This window comes from Aethalodelphis obliquidens, unplaced genomic scaffold, assembly GCF_003676395.1.
Source record: "Aethalodelphis obliquidens isolate GAN/ISIS:26980383/991018 unplaced genomic scaffold, ASM367639v1 scaffold23, whole genome shotgun sequence".
Classification (NCBI taxonomy): Eukaryota; Metazoa; Chordata; class Mammalia; order Artiodactyla; family Delphinidae; genus Aethalodelphis; species Aethalodelphis obliquidens.
The window spans coordinates 24466857-24493259 of record NW_020837967.1 but is presented as its reverse complement, the minus strand read 5'-3'; the positions used below and the strand labels follow the sequence as shown (position 1 = coordinate 24493259).

At 38.7% G+C, this 26403-nt stretch overlaps 1 protein-coding gene across 50 annotated transcripts in view; it reads right to left on the bottom strand.

The window, feature by feature from the left end:
- ZNF438 (zinc finger protein 438) overlaps positions 1-26403 on the bottom strand; it is a 275885-nt gene that overhangs the window by 126714 nt on the left and 122768 nt on the right. For 46 of the 50 annotated variants that reach the window (XR_003436090.1, XR_003436085.1, XR_003436093.1 and 43 more), the window contains one exon: positions 4236-4303. Coding sequence is in view for 21 of the 50 variants with exons in the window: in XM_027122080.1 (XP_026977881.1) it covers positions 4236-4303 (68 nt within the window). In the remaining 29 variants the exon portion in view is untranslated. Of the gene's footprint in view, positions 1-4235; positions 4304-11160; positions 11205-16380; positions 18061-26403 lie in introns of those variants that run through there. The other 4 variants (XM_027122087.1, XM_027122092.1, XM_027122088.1 and 1 more) reach the window with 3 other exon arrangements.

Genomic DNA, 26403 nt, shown 5'->3' with positions numbered 1-26403 from the left:
CTCTCACTGTTGTAGTCTCTCCCGTTGCAGAGCACAGGCTCCGGACGCACAGGCTCAGCGGCCATGGCTCACGGGCCCAGCCGCTCCGCGGCACGCGGGATCCTCCCGGACCGGGGCACAAGCCGGTGTCCCCTGCATAGGCAGGCAGACTCTCAACCACTGCGCCACCAGGGAAGTCCAGCGCCATTTATTCTTGCTCTCACTGGACAAAAACAGCGCTCACAATTTGATAACTACGTTTAAACTATACACATGTTATGACAGAGCCGAGAAAAGTGTCAGAAGACCGCTAAGACCTTTCTACTCACAGCACACTTGCCTAGGAAATGGCAAAACTGAATTGCGAAGCTGGCGAGTATCTAAGAGGTTTGAATGGCTCCAGCAAAACAGTACCTCCCGGGACCTAAGACTCTTTTCTGACCAATGAACAGTGGGACTTGTGTTAATTAACTGTGTGGGGACTTGACACTCATCCTGCCCTCTCTAAGGTGCTCACTTCAATCCTTAACTGGCACAACTACAGTCAACTTCTTCCTGGCACATAACGAACGTAAACTGTCCCTCTAACAGGACCATTTGGCAAGGCTGCTCACTTGTGTGTTTCCTCATCTGGCAAGTAAATCAATGCCTTTGCGTTTTCAGTCACTCTGGTGGTTTTCTTTCCTTCAACAAATTTAAAGTGGAAGTTACGGCTGTAGTTGGCCTTATCATGTTATTTTCATGCCTTTTTTTTTTTTTTCCAAAACATGGTTTATCACTTGCTACAATTTGCTGTTTTCCAACACAGAATACATGTCCTTACATTTTTATTAGCTTATCATTTGAAAATACCAAACAAAAAAAGAAAGTTATGGGAAAACCATAAATCCTATCTCTAAATCCTGAATGCGTGAGAAGATAGAAAATTGTAACAAAATAACTTCTGGAGATTCTATAAGTAACACTTTTACACAGAAAGGGATAATAACGACACTATTATAATGGAAAGCTTTTAATATACTACAAATTATCTGAGTGATGTTACAATGTTAATTTCTTTATCCAAAATTAGGAAACATTTAAATAGAAGGCACTGGAATTTCTAATTAGTTTCCTTTGGTTCTTTCCTAGCTTTACTCCACATCCTGCGACCCCTAAACCCCACCTGACTGACTTCTACACTTGTGCTCACATCCTGAGCAAACGCTCCCTCCTGTCGTGTTTCCTGACCAGCCTCAAACTTCTGGCTCAACCAACTGTTCTCCAAGTACGTCACACTCAGGTCTAGTACAGCATTTGTCATGCTTTATTCTGGTTAATTACACACATGTCTGCTGTTCTACTAGGATTTTGTGTCTTGTAAGAGCGCAGGCTTCTGTCTGATTTATCTTTGGATCCCTCATAGCATCGGGCGTCGTTCCTGGTAAGTACTGTCTTGGTGATCATTAAATCTGCTTGCACTGTATGAAATTTTGTTAGAAGATAGTGTCATACATGATGCCATGGATTTTCTTAAGCTCCACAACTCTGCTGTGATGTCCTACCTGAATTTCATACGTTAACGTGTATAATGTGCGTGTGTGCGCCTGTGTGCACGCGCATGTGCTTACAAGTCTGAAATTTGAATGTACTGTAATTCATAGACAGCCATCAATAGTTCATTACATAAATCGCTCAGCATTTAATTAATGAATGACATGTGATCAGCAAACTTCTCATGTCCCATAAGTGATTATATTTGATGAAAGAAATGAAAACAAAATCATAATTTAAAAATCTGGCATTTTTCTTTGTTAAAAAATATGAATAGTAATCCAGGACACACAGAAAGCAATTGATAAATGAGTAAATTAATGAATAACCGGGCAATTCTTAGGCCTCATAGCTTTCCTTACTGATATAATTTCCCACGATACAAATTCTAATTTCTGCTTACTTTGGATTGAAATAGCTTTAAGTATTCATATATTTAATTAAGCACAATGTTTCATCAGAGAAGAAAAAGGGGGATGATCTAAAACTAGACTAGAGATCTTCCTTATAAATGTACAGTATGACACGGGGGACAAACAGTCTTGGACTTTGATGGCTCTAGCTTCAAATCTTAGCTCAGTCACTGAACTGGTTGGTGACCTTGGTAAAAAAAAAAAAATCTAATCTCCCTGAACCACAGAAATAAAGATTATATTGAACATCGTGAACATTAAATAAAACAACGGCTGTCAAGTTGTAGGTAGAGTGACTATTACACTGAGGCCCTCGATTAATTGAGGTCTTTTAGTTATTATATCTCTTTGTCTGTCAAATTCTGGGTTTGGGGCTTACACACCTTTGGTCCCAGGAAAGACTGATGCAGAATTTGTGAGAGCTGCTGAATCCTCGCTAGGCTTGAGGGCATCTTCTACTTTGGTCAAGTCAATGGAGGTAATAACTAAGCTTACACAGCAGCTCAGAGAGGCAGACACAAAACCAAAACAAAGTAAACCTTGAGGAGGGCAAAGTAGGCAAGAGGTGTGAGTGGAGACAAGCTTTGCTTCCCTGTGTCAGCCAGAAACCCAGCAGCTCGTTGCTTAGTTACTCACCCTGACTCGTAACCTGCTAGAGCTGGGAAAGAACGGCAAGGAATCCTGGCTTCGCTAGTAAGAAACCCAGGCTTAGGGGCAAAATAACGGGTCTGGCGGCCCACAGCTGGCTGGGGCTATATCTGGGACAGGGCCCAGCTTTCCTGACTCCCTCTTCCAAGCAGCCACACCTCTCCTCGCCTGCTCAGGGGAAGGCGGTCAGGCCAGCTCGGACACTGATCGGCTACAAGTGCAGAGATCTCCCAGGGGACACGCACCGAAACGCTCACGGGCATGCACACTTCTAACTTCTAGCGAGGGCCTGCTCTCCCTGCCCGTCTGCCCCCGTCCGCTCTCTTGCCCTAGTGTCTGGGGCTAGGACGTGTGCGATCCTCAAGGGCTCTTACTCTCCCTCTGGCCACGGGCCTGGATGAGAAGCCAGCCGGGGGTCTGCTCTGCGTTCACTTCCCATGAGCGCCCCTGGATCACGCGTGGCCTTTGAAGGCGGCGAGGCATCCCCAGCAGGAGGCAGCCGTGCCCATCTTCCCGCATGGGCCTCCACAGGCGGGCAGGGCCCACGTGTTAATAACCACCCCTGACAGCAAGAGCCGCCGTCACCTCATAAGGGCCCGCTCCGTGGGGAGTCGTGTGCAGAGTGATTTACAGCATTACCTCCTTCAACCCCCACATCACCTAGAGCGTAGGGCTTACTTTCTTCATTTTACGGATTTACAGATGAGAAAGTTAAGGTCAAGTGATGTACCCAAGGTTATGCACTGCAGGGGCAGAAATGACTTTCAGACACAGACGCCACACTCTTCACAGTTATGCCACCACCTTTCCTTTTGGCAGAGCAAACAAAGAGTGTTTTCTCCAGTTCAGGGGTCTTTAAAGTAAACGCCCTCCTTTCACGAACAGCTACACCTTCCACTAAGGAAGCCCAGTTTTGAATCATTTAATGGCATTATTTTTCTCACACACATATCAAACCTTCTGTAGGGAAGAGAATCAGTAGAGGCCAGGGAAAGACTTGAATTCCTCTTAAAGGTTAGACTTTGCCGTTTATACTGAGGAAAATTTAGTTATTCTTTATTCAGAAATGACTCTATCTCCACCTTAAACGGCTTTCCTAAAAGGTCCAGGAGCTCTTGCTAAAAAAAAAAAAACCCATGATCTTCTTTTTAAAAATTCATATGGAGGGGAAATGGTTTCTTTTATGTTTCTTTTTGTTAAATGGGTATATGGGAAGAAATAGGTCAAAAATGTATAAGCGAACATCCTCTCTCTCTCTCCATGCGTGTTGTGTGTGCATACGTGTGCAAGAATATATATACTGTATACATCCTTCTCACTAGAACACCTGTCACTCTGCTTCGTTAAAGCCAATGCTCTGTAACTTCATTTGGCATCTGTTAGCACCAACTAAATTACCAGCTGAGGTGCTGGCGTCTGTGAGTTTTACGTGGGATGAGACGGGCTGCCCTCAGTAAAGAGGACGTCGTCTGATAAACCAGGAATCCACAGACACTCAAGTCGTTTACCAAAAGAAATCAACTTTCGTATGTAATTGGATTTTTGGTTCTTAGTTCCAGGAAATAAGTCACCTTATGGTTGGAGGACAGTGACGTTAAATGCATTTGTTAAAACTCTTTACGACACACACATTACCGGTTTCCCTGGCATGGCTTATCTTACCTTGATCTTTTGGTGGTACTGATGAAGCACTCTGCATTATGATGTCTTTGACTTGAACAACAATTTGCCTAAAAATAACCAAGCACAAATAATAATTAGAAAATAATTGAGATGCCACGTTAACACAAACGAAAAATATAAATTACAAGCTTTTTATTTATAACTATATGAGTAATAAGGAATGGACTGAACTATTGGGAAACTGAAGTTTTTATTTTCCTTCTAGTTTTTATACAGACAGGCTTTCACTGAATGCACTGGTGTGGGCTTGGGGAGGGAGCAATGACACACTGAGAGGGCCCTGTATCTGCCTCTCTGCCCTCGTAGGGTCAGGGAAATGTGCAAGTAGGCAGTTAGGGTTCCCTAAAATGCCCTGCCTGATAATTATGTTTTATAGATTCTGCTTAAGAAATAACTAAAATGTTTAACAATATAAGTAAAGGCAGTATAACTGCAATATAATCATTTGATGAAACATAATTCAGTCATTAAAATGCAATTTTGAAGATTCCGTCGCAACATGGAAAATGGTGATGATACAATATACTAGGATGCACACACCAAACGACATACACACGAGGATAACAACTACACAAAAAACGAAGGCACAGAAAAATGCAAGACAGGAAATATGTTAACATGGATATTAGCCTTGTTCTTGGTGATATAATTACAGGTGTTTCCCCTTCCATTTTAGCTACTTTCCAAATTGTCTAGAATACGGGGTTCCATATTAATAAACTATTTGAATGTATAAGACAATTAAAGTCCTTGAAAAAATACAGGTAAATATTTTTGTAAGCCTTCAAACACGGAAGTGTTTCTAAGCACGACGCCAAAGACAGAAGCCATTAAGGTAAAGACTGATGAATTTTTCCATTGAAAATTTTAAATGTTTTTAAAATAGAAAACTAGGTAAAATAAAAGGGCATGACTTCTGCTTCCAGCCAAGACTGAACAACAGAGACCAGGTTTGCCCTCCTTCCTGAAACAACCAAGACACAGACAAAATACACAAAACAATATTTCAAAACACTGGACCTTAGGTGACAAAGACTGATCTTTGAGAGACAGGAAACAAATGAGGTGAACGCTATCATCTACAGTGCAGGAAGGGAGAAAGCTGGTGGAAATTCCCAGAGTAATGAAGAAAAGAGCTGGAGAGAGAGAGAGAGAGAGAGAGAGCGAGCAATGAATAGGATCCCATCAAGTATTCACAGGAATACTGTCTGTTCTTACAAGTCAGACTGAAAAAACTCCTAATTCACAGAACGCTGGGTACAGTACAAAGAATAATCTTGCTTTAATAAAGGGGAAGAATTGGTCCTACATCAAACATTTCTTTGGTTTCACAAAACAAATCTTAAAGCAAGACCTAAAAGGATCAAAGCGTTTCCAAGTGTCTCACCTGTGTATTTAGAACACGGCTCAAGAATATTTATAGAAAGAGAAAAATATCCATCACCCAAGAAAGTAAAAGCCAGAGTGTCTGACACCTAATAAAGAAGTGTAAGCAATACAGAGAGGCAGGAAATATGAGCCATAGCGTAGAAAATAATAAAAACTGACCCTGAACTGACACAGATGTTAGGATTACCACACAAGATCACTAGATGTATAACTATTTCATATGTTCAAAAAGTTTAGACAGGAAAGACATAAAAAAAGACCCAAATAAAATTTCCAAAGATGTAAACTACAATATATAAGGTAAAAAATACACTGGATAGGATTATCAGCATATTAGGCATGTCGGAAGAAAATACTAGTGAACTTGCAGGCATAGTAATAGAGACTACCCAAAATGAAACTCAGGAAGAAGAGAGCAAAAGAAGAATGAACAGATCACCAGTGGGCTCTAGGACAACTTTAAGCAGTCTAGTATATCAGTAACTGGAGAAGAGAGAGATGGAAAATCAGAAAAATTATTTTAAGAAAATAGTGGCAGAAACTTCCAAATTGGAGTAAAGCTATGAACAGATCCAAAAAGCTCAAAAAAACTTAAAGCATAAGAAACATGAAAACTACACCAAAGCATATCATGACCAAATGGCTCAAAACGAGTGAAAAAAGGAAAGATTTAAAGTGAGGCAATGCAAGTAAGAAGACATTAGGGCAGCATCTTTAAAGTACTTGAAGAAAAAAAGATCTGTAATTTAGAATTCTATGTTCACAGAAAGTATCTTTCAAAAATAAAGGAGAAATAAAGGCATTTTTGTATACACAAAAGCCAAAGGAATTCATCACAAGCCCACCCGCACTACAGGAATGTTAAATGATGACCTTTAAGTAGAAGGAACATGATATTAGATTAAAATATAGATCTATATACAGAAAGGAAGATTTCAACACTAGAAATCAGAACTACATGATAAGCATGTAAGGCGTTTTTCTTAATAAAATCTCTTTAAAATATAATGGTTTAAATAAAAATAATTAACACTGCATTGTGGGGTTTATAACATATGTAAAAATAAAATGTATGAGAATTTCAGGACAAATGTAGAGAGGGGAGAAATGTAAGTATACTATTGTAAGGTTCTTTAGACTACAGGTGAAGTGGTATAGTATCACTGGAAGCTAGATTATAAGTTAAACATGTATATTATACACCCCAAAGCAACAACTAAAATCACGAAACAAAGAATTTTATCTAATACGCCAACAACAAAAAGATGGAATCATAAATATACTCAGTTTTCAAGGGAAAACAGGAAAAGAGAACAAAGAATAGGTAGAATAAATGGAAAACAAAAAGCAAGATGATAGATTAAAACCTAAACATATCAATAATCATATTAAACATAAATGATCTAAATATCCCAATTAAAAGATAGATTGGACAAAAAAGCAAGACCCAACTATATGCTGCCTGTAAGAAAGGCACTTTAAATATAAGGACACAAACAGATTACAAGTAAAAGAATGGAAAAAGATATATCATGTTAGCACTAGTCAAAAGAAAGGTGGTGTGGCTATATTAGTATCAGAAAAAGCAGATTATAGAGCAAAGAATATTACCAGGCATAACGAAGGTCATTTCATAATTATAAAAGGACAACTCATCAAAAGGCTACAAAAATCCTAAATGTTTATGTCCCTACTAACTGAGCTTCAAAATACATAAAGCAAGACCTGATAGAACTGCAAGGAGAAATAGAGAATAATTAATAACCAATAATCGATAAAAGAAGCAGACAGAAAATCATTAAGGACTCTGGAGATTTGAATGACGCTATAAACCAATTTTACCTAATTGACATTTATAGAACATTCCACCCAATACAACAGAATACACATTGTTTTCAAGTGCACACGAAGTATTTATTAAGGCACCATATTCTGGGTCATAAAAACAAGGCTCAATACACTTAAGAGGATTCAAGTCATAATGTATATTCTCTGAGCACAATGGAATAAAAGTAGAAGCCAAAATCACAGAAATGTATCTGGAAAGTCTCCAAATATTTGTTAACTAAATCACACACCTATAAATAACCTATGGATCAAAGAAGAAATCAAAAAGAAAATTAGAGTGTGTTTTGAACTGAATGAAATGCAAACATAGCATACCAAAATTTGTATGATTCCATTAAAGCAGTACACAGGGGGTAATTTAGAGCACTAAAAGCATCTATATTAGAAAAGAAGGTAGGTCTCAAGCCTCAGTTTCCACCTTAAAAAATAAAAAAATAGTACAATTAACCCAAAGTAAGTAGAAGAAAGGAAATAAGAGATCAGAGAAAAAATAAGTGAAATGGACAACAGAAAAATAGCTAAAATCAATTAGATCAAAAGCAGATTCTTTGAGAATATATAAAATTGATAAACTTTTAGCTCAACTGATCAGGAGAAAGAAGACACAAATGACCAGTATCAGGAATGAGAGAGGTGTCATCACTACAGACTACCACTATTAAAAAGACGTAAGGGGGCTTCCCCAGTGGCGCGGTGGTTGAGAGTCCACCTGCCGATGCAGGGGTTGCGGGTTCGTGCCCCGGTCCGGGAAGATCCCACATGCCACAGAGCGGCTGGGCCCGTGAGCCATGGCCGCTGAGCCTGCGCGTCCGGAGCCTGTGCTCCGCAACAGGAGAGGCCACAACAGTGAGAGACCCGCGTAGCGCCAAAAAAAAAAAAAAAAAAAAGACATAAGGGTCCATTACAAACAACATTTTGACAATAAATTTGATAATTTAAATAAAATGAACAGTTACCCTGAAAGACACAAACTACCAAAGCTCACTCAAAAAGTGAGCCCTTATGTTTTCAAAGAAATTGAATGTTTAGTTAAAAATCTTCCCTTAAGGAACTCTAGGCCCAAATGGTTTCTTTGGTGAATTGTACTGAATATTTAAGAAAGAAATAAAACCAATTAATACCAATTATACACAAAAATAATATTTAAGGAAGAAATAATACCAATTATACACAAATTCTTCCAGAAAACTGAAAAGGAGGGAATTCTAAGTATCTAATTCTATGAGGCCAGCATTATCCAGAATCCAAAATCACTCAAGAAGCCACTGGAAGGAAAGAAACCTCCGGACAATATCCCTCATTAACAGAAATGCAAAAATTATAAACAAGATGTCAGTAAATCAAATCCAACAATATTAACACATCCTGACCATGTAGGGTTATCCCCGGAATGTACACGTATTTAATATTCAAAATCAATGTAATTCACCATATTAACAAAGTAAAAAAAGAAAAACTATGCGATCATCTCAATAGATGCAGAAAATGCATGTGACAAAATCCAACATTCATTCCTTTAAAAAAAAATCTTTTAGAAAAGTAAGAATAGAAGGAAACTTCCCCAACTTGGTAAAGGACATCTATGAAAAAACCTATGGCTAACATCATGCCAATAGAGAAGAAGTGAATGCTTTCCCTCTAAGTTTACAATTAAGAGAAGGATATCTACTCTCACCAATATTGTATTGGAAGTTCTAGCCAATGCAGTAAAGCAGAAAATGAATAAAATGCATCTTCACTGGAAAACAAGACATAAACTGTATTTGCAGATGGCGTGATTATCTACATAGAAAATTCAATGGAATCTATAAATATAACTAAGTGAGTTTAACAAGGTTAAAGAATACAAGATCAATATATAAAAATCAATTACATTTCATACACTAGTAACAATCAGAAATGAAACAATAAATCAGAAATTAAAATGCTATTTGTAACAACATCAAAAATATGAAATAAGGGTCAATCTGAAAAAAAGATGTGAAACACTGAAAACTACAAAACAATGATGAGAGAAAATTTTAAGGACGTAAATAAATGGAGAGATATACCATGTTCACAGGTCAGAAGACTCAATATTGTTAAAATGGTAATTCTCTGCAAACAGAGTTATAGATTCAATGGAATCTTAATCAAAATCCCAATAGACATTTTGTAGAAGTTAACCAACTTATTCTTAAATTCACATGGAAATGCAAAGAACCCAGAATAGCCAAAATCATTTTTAACAATAAGACAAACAGATAATACTCTTTTAATTTCAAGACTTATTAGAGAGTCTAGAAATAAACCCATACATATGTGGCCAACTGATTTTTCATGAAGGTACAGAGGGCAATCAGTAGAGAAAAGATAGTCACTTCAACAAATGGTGCTTGGACTATTGGATATCCATTCGCAAACAACAACAAAACTTTGAGATATACCTCATACCACATACAAATGCAAAGGGCAACATACACCTGAATGTAAAACCTAAAACTACAAAACTTCTAAAACACTATGGCTTTTCATCATGTAAATACATCTTAGATAGGACATCTAAAGCATAATCCACAAAATGACTAATAAGTTGGACTCCAAACTTAAAAACTTCTGCTCTTTAAAAAACTATTAAGCGAAGGAAAAGACAAGCTGCAGAGTGAAAGAAAATAATTGCAAATAATAAATATGTAAAGACACTATATCCAGAATAAAGTACTCTCAAAACTCAATAATAAAAAAAAAAACATGCAATTTAAAAAAACAGGCAAAAGATCTGAAGAGATACTTCATCAAAAAAGATATGGCTTGCAAACAGGGACATAAAAAGGTGCTCAACATCCTTAGTTATTACAGAAATGTAAGTTAAAACCACAAATGTAAGTGAAAGTCACACACCTATTAGAATGGCTAAAATAGAAAAAAACCACAACAACACTATACCAAGGCGTTGGCAAGGACGTAGAGGAAGTGGAAGTCTTTCACACTGCTGGTGGTAATGTGAAATGGTACAATTACTTTGAAAAATAGTTTGGTGTTTTCTTCATAAGTTAAAGATACACCTATCATATGATCCAGGCAATTCCTTCCCACTTATCTAAGAGAAAAGAAAGCATATGTACAAAGAATGTTCACAGCGGCTTTATTGATAGTAGCCCCAAACCAGAAACAACCCAAATGTTCATCAACAGGTGAGCCGTTAAACCAACTGTGGTATATCCATTCAACATAACACTCCTCAGCAATGTAAAGGAGTAAATTATTGATCCACACTACAATATGGATGAATCTGCGAAAACATCATGCTGTGTGAAAGAAGCCAGATAAAGAAAGGGTACATATTTTATGCCCTCATTTTTATAAGTGTTTAGAAAATGCAAATTGTAGGAATGAAAAGCTGATTAATAGTTGCCTGAGCACAGGAAGACAGAGAGTTGGGAGGAAGGGCCTACAGCTGGGCACGACGAACATATATCCACCTATTAGTGAGAAGAATACATTCACTACCTTGATTGTGGTGACGGCTTCATGGGTGTTACATACATATAGCAAGACATACCGCATCGCAGTTTAAATACATGTAATTTATTGTATGCCAATTATACCTTAATACAGCTGTCAAAAATTAAGGCAAATATTGGGAAAAAATGGAAAATTTACAATAGATATATAGTCACCCACTTACTCATTTAACAAACAGTCTTTGAGGTGCAACTATGCAAGGATATGGTAGAAATGGTCCTTGCACTCTCAGGTCTGTTATAAACAAATTAATAAGAATGAGAAAGCACTCCATAAAACTTGCAGATTTATATAAGTCAAACTAGTAAATCATTAGAATGTCCAGCCTTACTAATAACCAAAGAAACGTAAATTTCAAAAAAAAAAAAAAAAATTTAAATTTCTTTCCCTAAAAAATGGCAAAAATAAAAAAAGACAAAGCAATGCATGCTTGGAAAAAGTCTACAGAGAGGTGCATGCAAAGCGTTTGGGGGGTATTTTTGCAGGATGCACCTGAGCCTTAAAGTTCTGCATTCCTTTGAATCTAGAGCTTCCTTCCACCTCAGAAAATCATGATACTGTGCAAAGCTATATACTACCATCTTCACTAGCATCATCTGCATTATCTCTTTAAAATTCCTCAGGGTACCATTGAAGATACACACCAAGTCAATTAGGATATATTTTTATAATGAAACTATTACAGACACTGTTTCTTAAAATATTTAAAAATTTGAAAAATGTTTGCCACACATTTTTATATGAGAGGAGCTGGTTACTGTACCACTCTGTAAACAACTTAGGAGAAACTGCCACATGTTAAAAGTGGCTCTCTCTCTGAGTGAGGACTTAAACTGTTATTTAACCTCCTTCTTACGCTTATGGACATATTGCTATGTTTCCCCAATGAACAAGTACTATCTCTGCAACTGAAAAAAAGCAAAACAAAAATCAAGTTTTTATTTTAATTGCTTTGGAATGTTATATTAGATAAGCATTACCAGTGAAATAATCTCAACTGTACACCCCCAATACCTTGGTACTTAAAGTAGAAAATTCACTCAAATGGAGTCTGTTATCTTCTTCTGCCACATAAAGCATGACTGTATTTAATTCCACTGTAATTATGAAAAACAAAAGGGCAATAAATACACCTAATGCGTATTAAAGAAAACACCTGAGTAATCACAATATCTCACCTTCTGATTGGGCTGGAAGTAAAAGGCCATTATATACATGTCCTACAGGAAAGATGTATTAAAAAGTCATGTAAGATGTACTAGCATTTTTCAAATATCACACAAGCAAAGTCAGCGGGCATCTTGACTCAAGGTACTATGAAACAGCATTTAGCAGCCACTGTGTCCTTCACAGTCTAGAGAATCTCTGATCATTATAACCTGGCTTTTCCTACTTAAATGCTGAAAAGTACATTAAGTAGAAAAACCTATTGGAAAGGAACAAAAATTAAAGAACACAATGAGTGAATACTATCGATTATAGCAAGACTTAATATAATATGCTTTATAAATCACTCATATGGTTACTTTTAATTTTAGTTTATATGTGACATTTAAACAGAGTTGATTAAAAATGAAAATTTAAAAATGGAAATTAGGTGAATTGGTTACTTGAGAAGTGACAACTTGATGGTGCTGGAAATGGAAATCTTCTAGTTGAGGAAACCTAAGGCACACCTTGCCTTGTCTTTGCTATGCTGCCTTGACAAGTTTCCTAAAAACACATCTAGATAAAGAATCTTACAGAATAAATGAAAACTGTTTGCTCTATGCTCAATAAGCTTCTTACCATTAACCCAGAGTGTGAGTATGCGTTTAAGTGCGTGCTCTTGTGTGTGGACGTAGGCACCATCCAGAGAGCTACAATGTGGATGTTACTCGAGATTATTAAGGGAACTTAATATTAACTGATTAGTATTAGGGAATTATTTCTAGGGAACTATTTCCTAAAGAATAAACACTGTCATTCAGATAAGTGCCATAATATAATGCAATTGGTCAGAAAAACTTGAAACATGAAAACATTTAAAAAGGTAATAAAGTCTCTAGGTGTCTAACTATGGGTCATTTGTAACAGGCTCTTCATTATATATGAAGACAACGCTACTAACCTATTGACTGGGAAGCTGTTCTTCTCCCAGGCCTTCCTTCAGTTTTGATTCTATGGTGATCTTGTGGCTCTGGACTTTAAAGCATTGCACAGGGACTGTCCCACAGATTTTAGGTTTGAGGCTAGAGCCAGAGTTGGTGAATCTACAGAAGACACCTGCCCCTCCACTGTATTCTACACTATAGCTCTTCTGCACTGAGTATTTGCTATGGGCTGGACCTACAAAGTAATTCTCACACACACACACACACACACACACACACACACACACAATCTTCTTATCCTCACCAGGGAATCAGCACTGTCCTCGTCTTTACGGTCAAGAAACTGAGGCCCAAGGAAATTAAGTAATGTGCTCAAGGTCACTTGGATGAGCCAGAACCAATTCTCCAAGTGTGTCTGGTCCCTAAATCCATATACACGCTCCTGCACCACTGCGTTCAGTCTCCCTTCCCCTCCATCTTTCCTCCATTTTTCTGTCTCATGAACACCTGTACAAGTGTGTACCAAGTCAATGGAAATACAGAGAGAAGGTTTGTTGCTGGAAACTAGAATTAAAGGAAAATCAGTGAAACAAAGAATGGGAATGAAGTAATAGAGAAAAAGTGATTTAGAGAAGCTGGGAAGGGAGTGAACCTGGGAAATGAGAGAATTCAGGGGAAAGCAATAGTCACCTTGAAATATTTGAAGGGAAGTTACATGGAGGAAAGATTCGAGGGACACTAGGTAACTCCAGTGGGCAGTAGTCAGACCAGGAAGGGAGACAAGTTACAAGGAAGCAAACCTCAGCCGGATGCGAGGAAGCAGCTTCTCATGACTATTGACATTCAACTCTGACGCCCACTCCATTACCTGCTATTTGAAATGCTGAACTCTGTCACTGAAAACGTTGAAGGAGAAGCTGATTGAAGCCTTTTTTGTCCAGCCCTAAGAACCACTCATCGTATACTTCAGCACCATGGCAGGAAAGGCCTCAGAAAGGCTGCATAACCCCAGACATCATATAAGTGAAAAAGCCACCTTTCTTTTACTGTAATAAGGAAATAGTCATAACACAGAGAGGGAAAGAAAGGAACTGCCTGAATGAACTTGTACCTATGAAGTATTCAATGATGCTCTGTTCTTTTATAAACCTGGGTATTGTCTGCAAACGTTTAATGCACTTGAGGATGAATTCTCCTACCTTGTTTAATTTCATGCGCCCATTATATTTCACTATTTTTTTAAAAAAACTTTTCAAATCAGCTTTATTGAGGTATAATCTACATACAGCAAACACACACACACACAAACGTATATATATCTATGTAGGAATTACATTCTTCTTTTTCTACATTTGATGATGTTTTGACATGTGAGGGGCCTGGCTGGCTGGACAGAGTACCCCTTCCAAGGCTAGATAATCCTAGAGATAGCAAACCACCTCCGGAGAGCACATCTTTCAATGCAAAGTCCAAATCCCCGACCACTTCCTTTATGGAACTCTTACACAGCAAGCCAGTATTTCCCCTGGCTTCAATCACCCCAGGGCCAGGCACTGGACAGCTAGGACTACCTTAGACCCTGGAACCACTGACATCATTCAAACTAGCCAATCCTAAACTGTTTTGCCCTGCTTCGCCTTTCCCGGGGAGACCACAATAAAGGCTCTAGGCCATGCTTTCCCATCCCGCCTTCCCTGGAACTTCCAACCCTGGAGCTTCCCCATGTGGCCCTGAATGCCTGGCACACCCCCTTTCTTGGGAACTGTAAGTAATAAATTCTTCTTCCAAAGGCAGTTGTCTCTGTGTCTGTAACCCTACCATGCCCGATTAAAACAAATCCCAGATACATTACAAGAAAATATAGAACATTAACATCAAAAAGTTCCCTCATTACCTCAAAGAGTCCCCTTGTGTTCTCTTATGATCCACCCCCACCCCCTTTCCCTGGCCCCAGGCAATCACTGATGCTTTCTGTCACCATAAATTAGTTTTGCCTGTTCTAGAATTTCATATCATTTCATATAAATCAAACAGTATACATTCTTTTATTGTACGTACCAGTAAATCATTTCTTTTTATTGCTGAATGGTATTCCATCCTATGACTCTAGTGCAATTTGCTCATCCGTTCACCCATGGTTGGGCATTTGAGTTGTTGCCAGTTTTTGGCTCTCATGAATAAAACTGCTATAAATATTTGTGTCCAAGTCTTTGTGTAGATAAACATGTTCATATCTCTTGGGTGAAACTGCCTAGCGTGAAACTGCTGAGTGGTTTAACTTTATAGGCAACGGCCTGTTTTTAAAGTCGTTGTACTATATTTCACTGATTTAAACAAATAACTTTTTTAAGCATGGATGGAATTCAAGCTTCTCAAGATCTTTATATAAATGAGAGGATCCTAATACCTTAAAGCTCAATTTTCCAAAAATAATGTAATCTTATGGTACCCAGATTCTGACTAATAGTAGCAGTCATTTGCTCAGTTATAATAAATGCTTATTCCCATCTCAATCTGTCCTATTTAAGAAACAAATAATAAAATTCTGAAATTGGCACAAAAGGATTAGAAAAGGTGAAAGATAATCTACAGAATGAGTTTTGATCCACTTAGAAAATTCTTAACTGCCTATATTAATATTTGCATTAATATAATGTATTTGACAATCTTCTTCCTCCCCTGAGTGGTTGAACACTGCTAATCAGTTCAATTAAAAAGTGCCTCTCTGGGCTTCCCTGGTGGCACAGTGGTTGAGAATCTGCCTGCCAATGCAGGGTACACGGGTTTGAGCCCTGGTCCGGGAAGATCCCACATGCCACGAAGCAACTAAGCCCGTGCGCCACAACTACTGAGCCTGCGCTCTACAGCCCGTGAGCCACAACTACTGAGCCTGCGAGCCACAACTACTGAAGCCCGCATGCCTAGAGCCCGTGCTCCGCAACAAGCCACCGCAGTGAGTAGCCCCCGCTCGCCACAACTAGAGAAAGCCCACGTGCAGCAATGAAGACCCCAACACACCCAAAAATAAATAAATAAGTTTTTTTTTAAAAAAAGGGTCTCTTTAAATTCAGATATTTCTGAATGTCAGTCACTGACACAGTAAAATGCTTTACAGAGTTGTCCTGGGGGACTAGTTTGTTCGAGTCCCTCCAAGGCAACTTCTCTTCTACTGAGCGTTACAGAAAGTCTGGGTTGTCCCACTTCCCCTAATTTTAGACCTATTGCTAAGGTGGTCTCACCAGATATTCACTGCTATTCCCCAAACCAAAACCCGAAAAGACTAGACTGACCCTTCATTTTCAGGACCATGTTCCAGCCCCACCTCAACTGTGCAATGTGTTAAGAAGTTGTGGAAGGATCCGTGAACCGAGTGGGGAGATGTATGTTTTTAATTGAAACTTCTGTGAGCTTGAACAAGTCATTGAATCTTTTTGTCTTTTAGTTTCCCTGAATTAGAAAGGGAGAGATAATACTATTTAACCCATTTGGCTGAAGAAAGGATTAAACTTAGAATACTATGTGTTGAAAATACTTTGTAAAAAAAAACTATTCAAAAAACAGGGTATTATATATGGTAGTAAAGTTCTGCAGGATTCTTCCAAAAGGAAAAAAAAAAAAAAGGTTACTGTTGAGTTGGCAAAAAAGTTCATTTGGTTTTTTCCAAGAAAAAAAAGGAATATACTAGAATATACTTAGAAATACAAACAAGGTCATTTTCACGTGTAAGATCTAATCATTCACCCTCGTAAAGTGCAAGCACATATAGATATTTGTTCTTTCACATGTGTTCCACATATGACTGAACTAGGCAGGGTATAGTGTTTAGGAGGGCATTCTTCTAACTTAATAAAAATCTACCCAGGAAAATATATTCTAGCCTTAGACCCTAGTTTTTCTTATCCCCTTCACAGATTTTCTGTAAGATTACTTCAACTTCTAAGGCTCTAACCACAGCTCTAAATTTGTATTTCTAGTTCCCAGGTTCCAGGGTGAAATATTCTCTGCTTATTACACAGCTCCACTTGGCTACCTGAAACCTAAATGCAGCTCCTGCCTCCTAAAATTAAAAAAAATTTTTTTTCAGATTTATTGAGGTATAATTAATTGACAAATAAAATTGTATACACCGAATGTGTACAATGTGATGACGTGACATACGCATATTCTGTAAAATGATTACCACAGTCAGGTCAATGAACATACCTGTCACCTCACAGTTACTTTTTTTTTCCCCCTGTGGTAAGAACACTTAAATTGTGGCGAGAACACTTAAGGTCTACTTTCTTGGCAGATTTTAAGAACACAACATGGTATTACTAACTATAATCACCATGCTGTACATTAGACCCCCAGAGCTTATTCATCTATCTTCCCCAGAAACAAGCACTTTGAATTCTTAGAGCTGACTCTTCTTATATTTATACCTCCATTCTGTCACTGACGTGCTTATAATCTTACTTCTTGATTGTTCGGTGTTAGGCAGTACCTCCTGGTGTCCCACTGTGAAGGTTGAAGATTCATCTCTATTCTTATCTCACAATCAACAAAAATCTTGCTTAATAATTTTTCTGAGCACAGAAGTCCAGGTTGAAATTTCCACTGTCTTCCGGTTTCTAGTGTTGCTGTTAAGAAATCCAAAGCTATTTGTGATCCTTTGTATGCAGTCTGTTTTTATTTTTTTCTCTATGGAAACAAGGTTTTGGAATTTCACAATGAAGTCTCTCAGCCTATTTTCAACCATTTGCCAAGTGTTTGCCTTTTCAATCTGGAAACTCTAGATCCTGGGACATTTTCTTCAATTATTTTTCTAAGATTTCCTAATTTATTTTTCTCTGTTCTTTTCCCCCTGAACTCTTCTTATTCCGATGTTTATCCTCCCTGGACTGTTAACACTTTTTTTCCCCTTTTCACATGTTTCACCTCTTTTTTTTTAAAGTTCTTTTTTTTTTTTTGACGTGGACCTTTTTTTTTTTAAGTCTTTATTGAATTTGTTACAATATTGCTTCTGTTTTATGTTTTGGTTTTTGGCTGCCAGGCCTGTGGGATCTTCGCTCCCCAACCAGGGACTGAACCCGCACCCCCTGCACTGGAAGGCGAAGGCTTAACCACTGAACTGCCAGGGAAGTCCGTGTTTAACCTCTTTTGTTTTTGCCCTTTCTGGAAAAATTCCTTAACTTTATCTCTGAGTTCCACTATCATCTTTACCCAGTAGTCCTGACAGGGTCTTTTTCATGCAAATCTAACCATTAACATGTTTTCCTCGTGCTTCAGGTCCATCAGTGGCTCCCTGCTGTCCACGGATGAAGCCCGACCTCCTCAGCCCGGCACACTGGCCTGTGTGGCTATCACCACTACGTTTAGCAGCTGCATCTCAAAAGGCCGTTCTCATTTGCCTCCACAGCTCTTCATGAACAGCCTTCTCGCCCCTGCCCTGCTAGACAATTCCTACTCAACGCCTCTGCAATGTCTACAATTTCTTGGCCCATTCAAGAAATTTCTACTGATCTGTCCATTACCTTTCAACACACTTCGACTGGCTCTCTTAGGACGCAGCATCTGCTTAAATCTGTCCATTTTTCCCCTTAAATTTGTGAGTTTCCTGATGGCAGGGGCAATGCCATGTTTATCTTTATACTTCCAGAACCTAGAAGTACCTGGTTTATAATAAGGTTTAATAAATGCTTATTGAATGAATAAATGTCAATAATCCTGTAAAAATAAGAGTGCTAGAAATTATTTAACAATACTTGCATGGTTCCATCTAGTACTTTTCATACCATTTAAATCTTTTATTTTCAATAGATGAGTTTCTAAAATTCTGAGTCATTTTTTAAATGAATAGTGATTTTTGAAATCTGAAGCAATATCTTATTAATTCTGCCATTACTATACTTTTCTATAACTTGAAGTGACAGATAAGTGACTAAGTTAATTTTTTCAGTAATAAATTTCCTTTGATCTCTGCAGATTGCCTGGTTGTGTTTTTAGGACTGAAGCACTCCTAAAATGACTTAAAAGTTATCTTACGTAAATGTAAAAAAATGTCCTCGTTTCTTCAGTTTCTCTAGTAGCAGGTGTGGGACTTTTCAGATATATCAACATTGTTTTAAGTGTCATTAACTATCAATAACAAGTCGTAGGAAACAATGATTCCCAAAATTATCTATAAATGAAGTAATTTGACAATGCTGCTTTCCTGTTAAAAGGCCTGAGTGCATTTTAGCTAAGTCTAAAAAGACCCAAGATTTAGGCAAGTTTTAACAAACGGGCATTCTTCCATCCCTTATTTATTCAAAGGTAAAAGATAAAGATGTAAGAAAAACATTTGGTTCTTTCTACATCAAACAGAGCATCTTTGGAATTTCCAGCCTGGCTTCTCAATGCTAAAAGGATGGATCCTTCTGGGCTGTGAGGTTATCATCATGATGAAGATGAAAGCATTTCAAAAGAGAATTGCACCATTTGGTAAGAAATGACACTCGACAGTAAAATAAATACTATCAAATAAAGAGGCTGTCACTTACACATCCACGATATGGAGACACGCTGTGAAATCGGTCAGCATTTTGTTTCCTTCCAGCAGTCTGGTGGCAGTGTTTCTAACCATTCGGATTTAATTCATTATTTTGAAATGATCGTTTCCACCACTCTTGTCTATCTTTAGTGACAAAATCATCTCCAAACTAATCAGGTTTACAGGAAACGGATACACTTGGAAGATCATTCTGGATCCCTCACATTCGTTTTCGGCTGCTGAGCACCAGGGAGTTTTGGTCGCATCACCTCAGACCACTTGGTGTCCTTTCAACAACTATTTCTACCGCCTGCCTGTCTTTGGGAATTCCACCCTCCCACAGCACTGCCAGGGCGCCCACTCCTCTCACCTCTGCTCCCATCTCTAGCTCTTTTCTTCTCTACCATTTCTGCCCTGAATTAAAATCCCATTAATTAACTTTACAATGACTGTTCAATTAAAAACAAACAAACAAACAAAACCCCCCTGCTCTGCTCTGTTTCCTGCTAACTTCATCTATGCTCCATAGTTTTTCACGTTCCTGTGAGTGTGTGGACTGCTTCACGAATGATTCTGGTGATGTCTTCCTCTTCTAAAATAAACTTTCACCTTTTCCCTGGAACACCCCAGTCACACGCCTACCTCTGCAGCATCACCTAAATTGTTCTTCTATTTGCCGCCACTGATGGCGTTGGTCTGTCGCTTAGGTTACCATACAATGCTCATCTCCGACATGGAAAAAGCGAAGGAAAAATGAACACGCCTGACTCTCGACCTACACCCCCCCAGCTCCCGTCTTTAGAGGCAGCGAGTCTTAGCACCTTTGTGGAAATCCTTTCAGCAACAGTCTGTGTGTACACAAGCTAACGTGTAGAAATATGCTCTATCACTTGTTCTCCCGTCCCCAAATTAGAGCAGATTATACCTGCTGCTCTGTTTTCGCTTAATACATTTTCAGCAGCTCTCCATATCAGCACTTACGGATCCTCTTCATTCCTTGCAAAGGCTGTAGAGTATTTCGTTGCATGGAGCCGCAGTTTATGAACCAGCCACCTACCGACTGACAGTGAGACTGTCCTCAGCCTTCTGCTCCTACCCACGAAGCTGCAGTCTGCATCCTTATACTCACAGCCTAGCTGGCACGTGCAAGTCCATCCGAAGGGTGAAGTCAGGGTAAGAAATTTCTGGGTCAACTTAAAATTTTTATGGACACTGCCGTACTGTCATTCAAGGAAGCTGTACTGACTTACCCAACGACGTATGAGACTCCTTGCAAAACACTACTTGCCGAATTTGCCCAGGATTAGTTCAACCAACTAATCCAAAAGCTTCAGAGTCCAGCTTGCCTAGATATTTTTCTCAACTCTAGTTGAACAGACAAACCTTGCTCTCTGTTGAAATACACAAACCCTGACAATAAAGTGAAAACAAGTTTCACCTCTCAAGGATCTGGAAAGTGATTGTTTACGGGAAGTCCCTGACAGACTAGAAAAGGGAAAAATAGTCAGTGCTGCCCCAAGTCACCCAAAGGAAGTGGGTGTGCGGGTCAGGGAGTGCGGCCTGCGAGCTGGTGTCAGCGCATTTTTGTTGTGAAAATGGAAAGACAAAGTGATTTCCTAATTGAAGCAGACAAGCCAGATAAAGTTATAGGAGGAAAAAAATCCTACGTATTTGAAGAACTGTCCTTTTAAAATTGTTTTTCTTCTCAAGACATCACAGAATGTAACAGGTGTAGTTTAAGAGATAATTTTATAGTGTATAAAGCGTGCTCCTCTGTCTAATATGAAATGGAGTCTTGACTGAGGTGCTACCAGCTGAGGATCTGGTGAACCCAATTAACCCAATTTTTACTTGTCCGTACTAAGTGGTTTATTTTAGATGCACACTACTCCCCACATCCTTTAGGGTATGACATGGAAAAACCATAAACAGGCTCTAAAGGTCGTGACATTAATTTTCCTGTCATTCTCATGCTTTAAATAGGCATCAAAAAGCTAAAAATCCTTGTCCTCTGGGAAGGAAGGCAAATCTGAAACTAATTATGGCAGTTATTATTGGAATACTATTAAATTAAACGCTGTGACCCCGGCTAAATTTATTTTGGTACCTTTTGTTAATGAATAAAACTTCTCGAATATGATTACTGCATCCTCTCATACCGCAAAATGATTCGCCAGAGGGCTACCGGAACTAAGTAACCACTCAATAACCTGAATTCTCATTCACCTAACGCTGAACTGAAAAGTTAAACAAGCACACATGGAATTTTACTGCAGAAAATTCTGTATCTGCTACAAAGTATTATTTAAGGAGTAAAATCCTCACATGGGTACGAGACTGAGCCAAGAGTCTTATCTGTCACGGGCAGTTTTCACTTGTTTTCTGTTGTCTCTTTTGTGAACTTAAGGCTTGCTCATAAAGATTCCTATTTATTTATACCTAAAAGAAAATAAAGGCGGGGGGTGGGGTAGATGTCTCAGTAGCTTCTTTTTTCTGCTTAAGCTTCCAAGACTCAAACTGCTTTCTTTAGGTGTTTGCAGGACAAGATGGTCCAGAAGCAACACTGAAGCTTAAGGATTTCCTGGTAGCTGCCTGACCAACACCTGGGTACCAGGTGGAAGAGGAAGCCACCTGACCTGGTACTTAGGAAGTATTTGCTGTGTGTGTCCACTAGTGACCTGAAATCCGAAATGGTCTCCACAGAGACTCCGTTGGGCTCATTTTAATCCTACAGAGGCTGGAAGAGAGAGGAGGGCTGAAGACACGGAATGGTAACGTTGGATGGGTGGGAAGGAGAATCCGGCAAGAAGAAGGGCGGGCAACACCCGTGTGGGTTAACGAGCAGGGGAAGGATGAATGGGCAGCAATCACAAAAGAAAGAAAAAGCAAGTGGGAGGGAAACAGGCACAATGGCAGCATTATTGTAGGAGAAATGGCTTGTGCTAAAAAAAAAGCACTTAAATTCCAGTTTCTTTAAATATCTTAGAAGATACAGAAAACCAGTTAAGAACCGGCTCTTCCTCTCTCTACTGCAGCCAGAAAGACACCTATAGACTCTGTGCATTGTCGCTGGTCTAAACAGTCAATAACCATTGGCTGGTTGTCAAATGGTTGTGCAACAGTTTATTAACATTTAAGGTGAGCCAAGTGAAGTTACATATTTTAAGAACCATCTTCTACTGCTCTAAATTTGAAAGTCAGGCTTCAAATAAAACTTTCAAATTATCTCTATTCGCTTAGAAGTGTTAACGGACCATGAGGCATCACCGCATAGGCAAGATGAGAAACAGAAGAATGCGGAAGGAAACAGAGGAACATTTTGTCTTGCAAGCCTTCCTACAATGGTTCATTGTGCACACACAGGGATTCCAACGAAAGGATATGATCACCAGTGTTTCCTGATCCTTTGTTTTCATGTGCTTTACCGCGGCCCCCAAATCCATTTCCTTACACTTTATAGATCCACATCTCAAACTGCCTTTTGGGCTTCATATACATTGTCACATTAGCTGATGAAGCGACTTTTTAAGCTAGTGCATGATGGTGCGGCCCAGCAGCCAACAGTTCACTCTGAAGCCGTGTCCAACTATGTCTGTGCCACGGTTTTATGATTATTTAAATATTTCCTTACATTTCGCTCTTATTCTTTTAGAAAACTCAGTGGAGCTCAAAAGATTAAAGGTAAATGTGATTAATAGGACACCAAAAGCATAGGTAACAAGAGTAAAAATAGACAAACTGTATCATATCAAAATTAAAAGTTTCTGTGCATCAAAGAAAACGTTCAATAGAGTGAAAGAGCAGCCTATGGCATGGGAGAAAATATGTGCAATCATTTGTCTAAATAAGGGGTTAATATTCAGAGTCTATAAAGAACTCTACAACTCAACAACAGCAGCAAACCAAATAACCCAATTAAAAAATGGGTGGGGCTTCCCTGGTGGCGCAGTGGTTGAGAGTCCACCTGCCGATGCAGGGGACACAGGTTCGTGCCCTGGTCCGGGAAGATCCCACATGCCGTGGAGTGTCTGGGCCCGTGAGCCATGGCCGCTGAGCCTGCGTGTCCGGAGCCTGTGCTCTGCAACGGGAGAGGCCGCAACAGTGAGAGGCCCGCGTACCACAAAAAAAAAAAAAAAAAAATGGGTGAAGGAGCTGAATAGACATATGCCCAAAGGAGATACATACAAATGGTCACAAAGCATATGAAAAGATGTTCAATATTACTTATCATTAGAGAAATGCAAATCAAAACCATCATTAGATATCACCCCACATCCATTAGGATGGCTACTACCAAAAAAAAAAAAAAAAGAAAATTTCAAGTGTCAGCAAAGCTCTGGAGAAATTGGAACCTTTCTGTACTGTTGGTGGGAAAGAAAAATGGTACAGTTGCTATAAAAAACAGTATGGTGGTTCCACAAAAAATTAAAACTAGAAATTATCATACGATTCAGCAATTTCACTTCTGGGTATATATCCAAAAGAAAAGAAAGCAGATATCGAAGAGATATATGCACACCTATGTTCATAGCAACACTATTTACAGTCGCCCAGAGGTAACCCAAGTTATCTATCAATGGATGAGGGATAAACAAAATGTAGTACATGCATACAATGGAATAGTGTTCAGCTTTAAAAAGGAAGGAAACTCTGACACCTGCTACAACATGATGAACCTGAGGACATGCTAAGTGAAATAAGTCAGACAAAAAAAGACAAACACTCGTGATTCTACTTATATGAGGTACCTAGAGTAGTCAAATTCATAGAAACAGAAAGTAGAATGGTGATTGCCAAGGGCTGTGGGGAGGGAAAATGGGGACTTGTTGTTTGATGGGTATAGGGCTGCAGTTTTGCAAGATGAAGAAGTTCTAGAGATTGGTTGTACAAAAAGATGGGAAAGATGATAAATTTTGTTATGCTTTTCTTTACAGTTTTAAAAAGGTAAATGTGATTATACTAGTGATAAGAAGCATAGGTCTTATGACCTACATAAATTTAGGCAAAAAAGGCAATCATTCAGGATATTTTAAGTAGGCAAATCTTTAACCTATATTGGAAGCACAGTGGACTTTAGCCAGGCATATATGTCTTCAACTGTGAAGAAAAATAATAAAATTAAAGAATATTTACAAAGATACAATATTTATACTACACATATATCTATGTGAAAAGAAATGATGTATTAAGGAATTGTATAATGTTTTACTAGTTCTCTGGTGATAGAATCTTCTTATATAGCATTATGCACTTAACTTCTGTGTATGGTATTTTTTTTCTTTTCTTTTTTTTTTGAATTTTTATTGGAGTATAGTTGCTTTACAACGTTGTGTTAGTGTCTACTGTACAGCAAAATGAATCAGCCGTACATATACATATATCCCTTCCCTTTTGGATCTCCCTCCCATTTAGGACACCATAGTGCATTAGGAGTTCCCTGTGCTCTACAGTATGTTCCCATCAGTTGTCTATTTTATACATAGTATCAATAGTGTATATATGTCAGTCCCAAGCTCCCAGTTCATCCCACCTGCCCTTTCCCCACTTGGTATCCATACGCTTGCTCTCTACCTCTGTGTCTCTATTTCTGCTTGGAAAATAAGGTCACCTATACCATTTTTCTGAACTCCACATATATGCATTAATACACGATATTTGTTTTTCTCTTGCTTACTTACTTCACTCTGTATGACACTCTCTAGGTCCATCCACATCTGTACAAATGACCCAATTTCGTTCCTTTTTATGGCTGAGTAGTATTCCATTGTATATATGTACCACTCTTTATCCATTCATCTGCTGACGGACATTTAGGGTGCTTCCATGTCCTGGCTATTGTAAATAGTGCTGCTATGAACATTGGGGTCCTATACATAGAAAATCCTAAAGATGCCACCAGAATACTACTAGAGCTAATCAATGAATTTAGTAAAGCTGCAGGATACAAAATTAATACATAGAAATCTCTTACATTCCTATACACTAACAACAAAAAAATCAGAAAGAAATTAAGGTAACAATCCCATTTACCATTGCAACAAAAAGAATACAATACCTAGGAATAAACCTACCTAAGGAGGCAAAAGACTTGTATACAGAAAACTATGACACTGATGAAAGAAATCAAAGATGACACAAACAGATGGAGAGATATACCATGTTCTTGGATTGGAAGAATCAATATTGTGAAAATGACTATATTACTCAAAGCAATCTACAGATTCAACGCAATCCCTATCAAACTACCAATGGCATTTTTCACAGATCTGTGTATATTTCGAGGAACATATTTTACACAGAAGTAAATACTGCCTATAAACAGGAAGTCCCAGCCTAGGGCTCCTCAGGCCATATGCATGTCAACGTAGCCACTCTGAAGACTGGATCTGGTTTACTTCTTTTTATTTCTCCACAACATGTATCACCCCATATTCTCTGGTGAGTTTATCAGACAGGCAGGGGTTTCTAGACCATCTCTGTTCATGAGGTACTTTAGTATCAGCAGTTGACAAAAGACCCAGTGTTACAGGGCAAGTGCTTCCCTAACTAACAGCTTCTCAGGTCCAGGCTGGCTCAGGCAGAGGTGAGTGCCCCCCACTTCAATCCACTGCCCGCTCCCCCAGCCACCCCCTCCCCTCCCCAGCCTCTGGCACTACCCAAATTAAGCTGAGGGTATGAAGTTAACCCAAGTGGTTCCGGATTAGAATAACCGTAGGCATCTCAGAGACTGGCCATAAATCCCTGTTAGCTTTGAGATGAAAGCAGCAAGGCCGCCCAAGACCTGGGTCTGTAATTCACA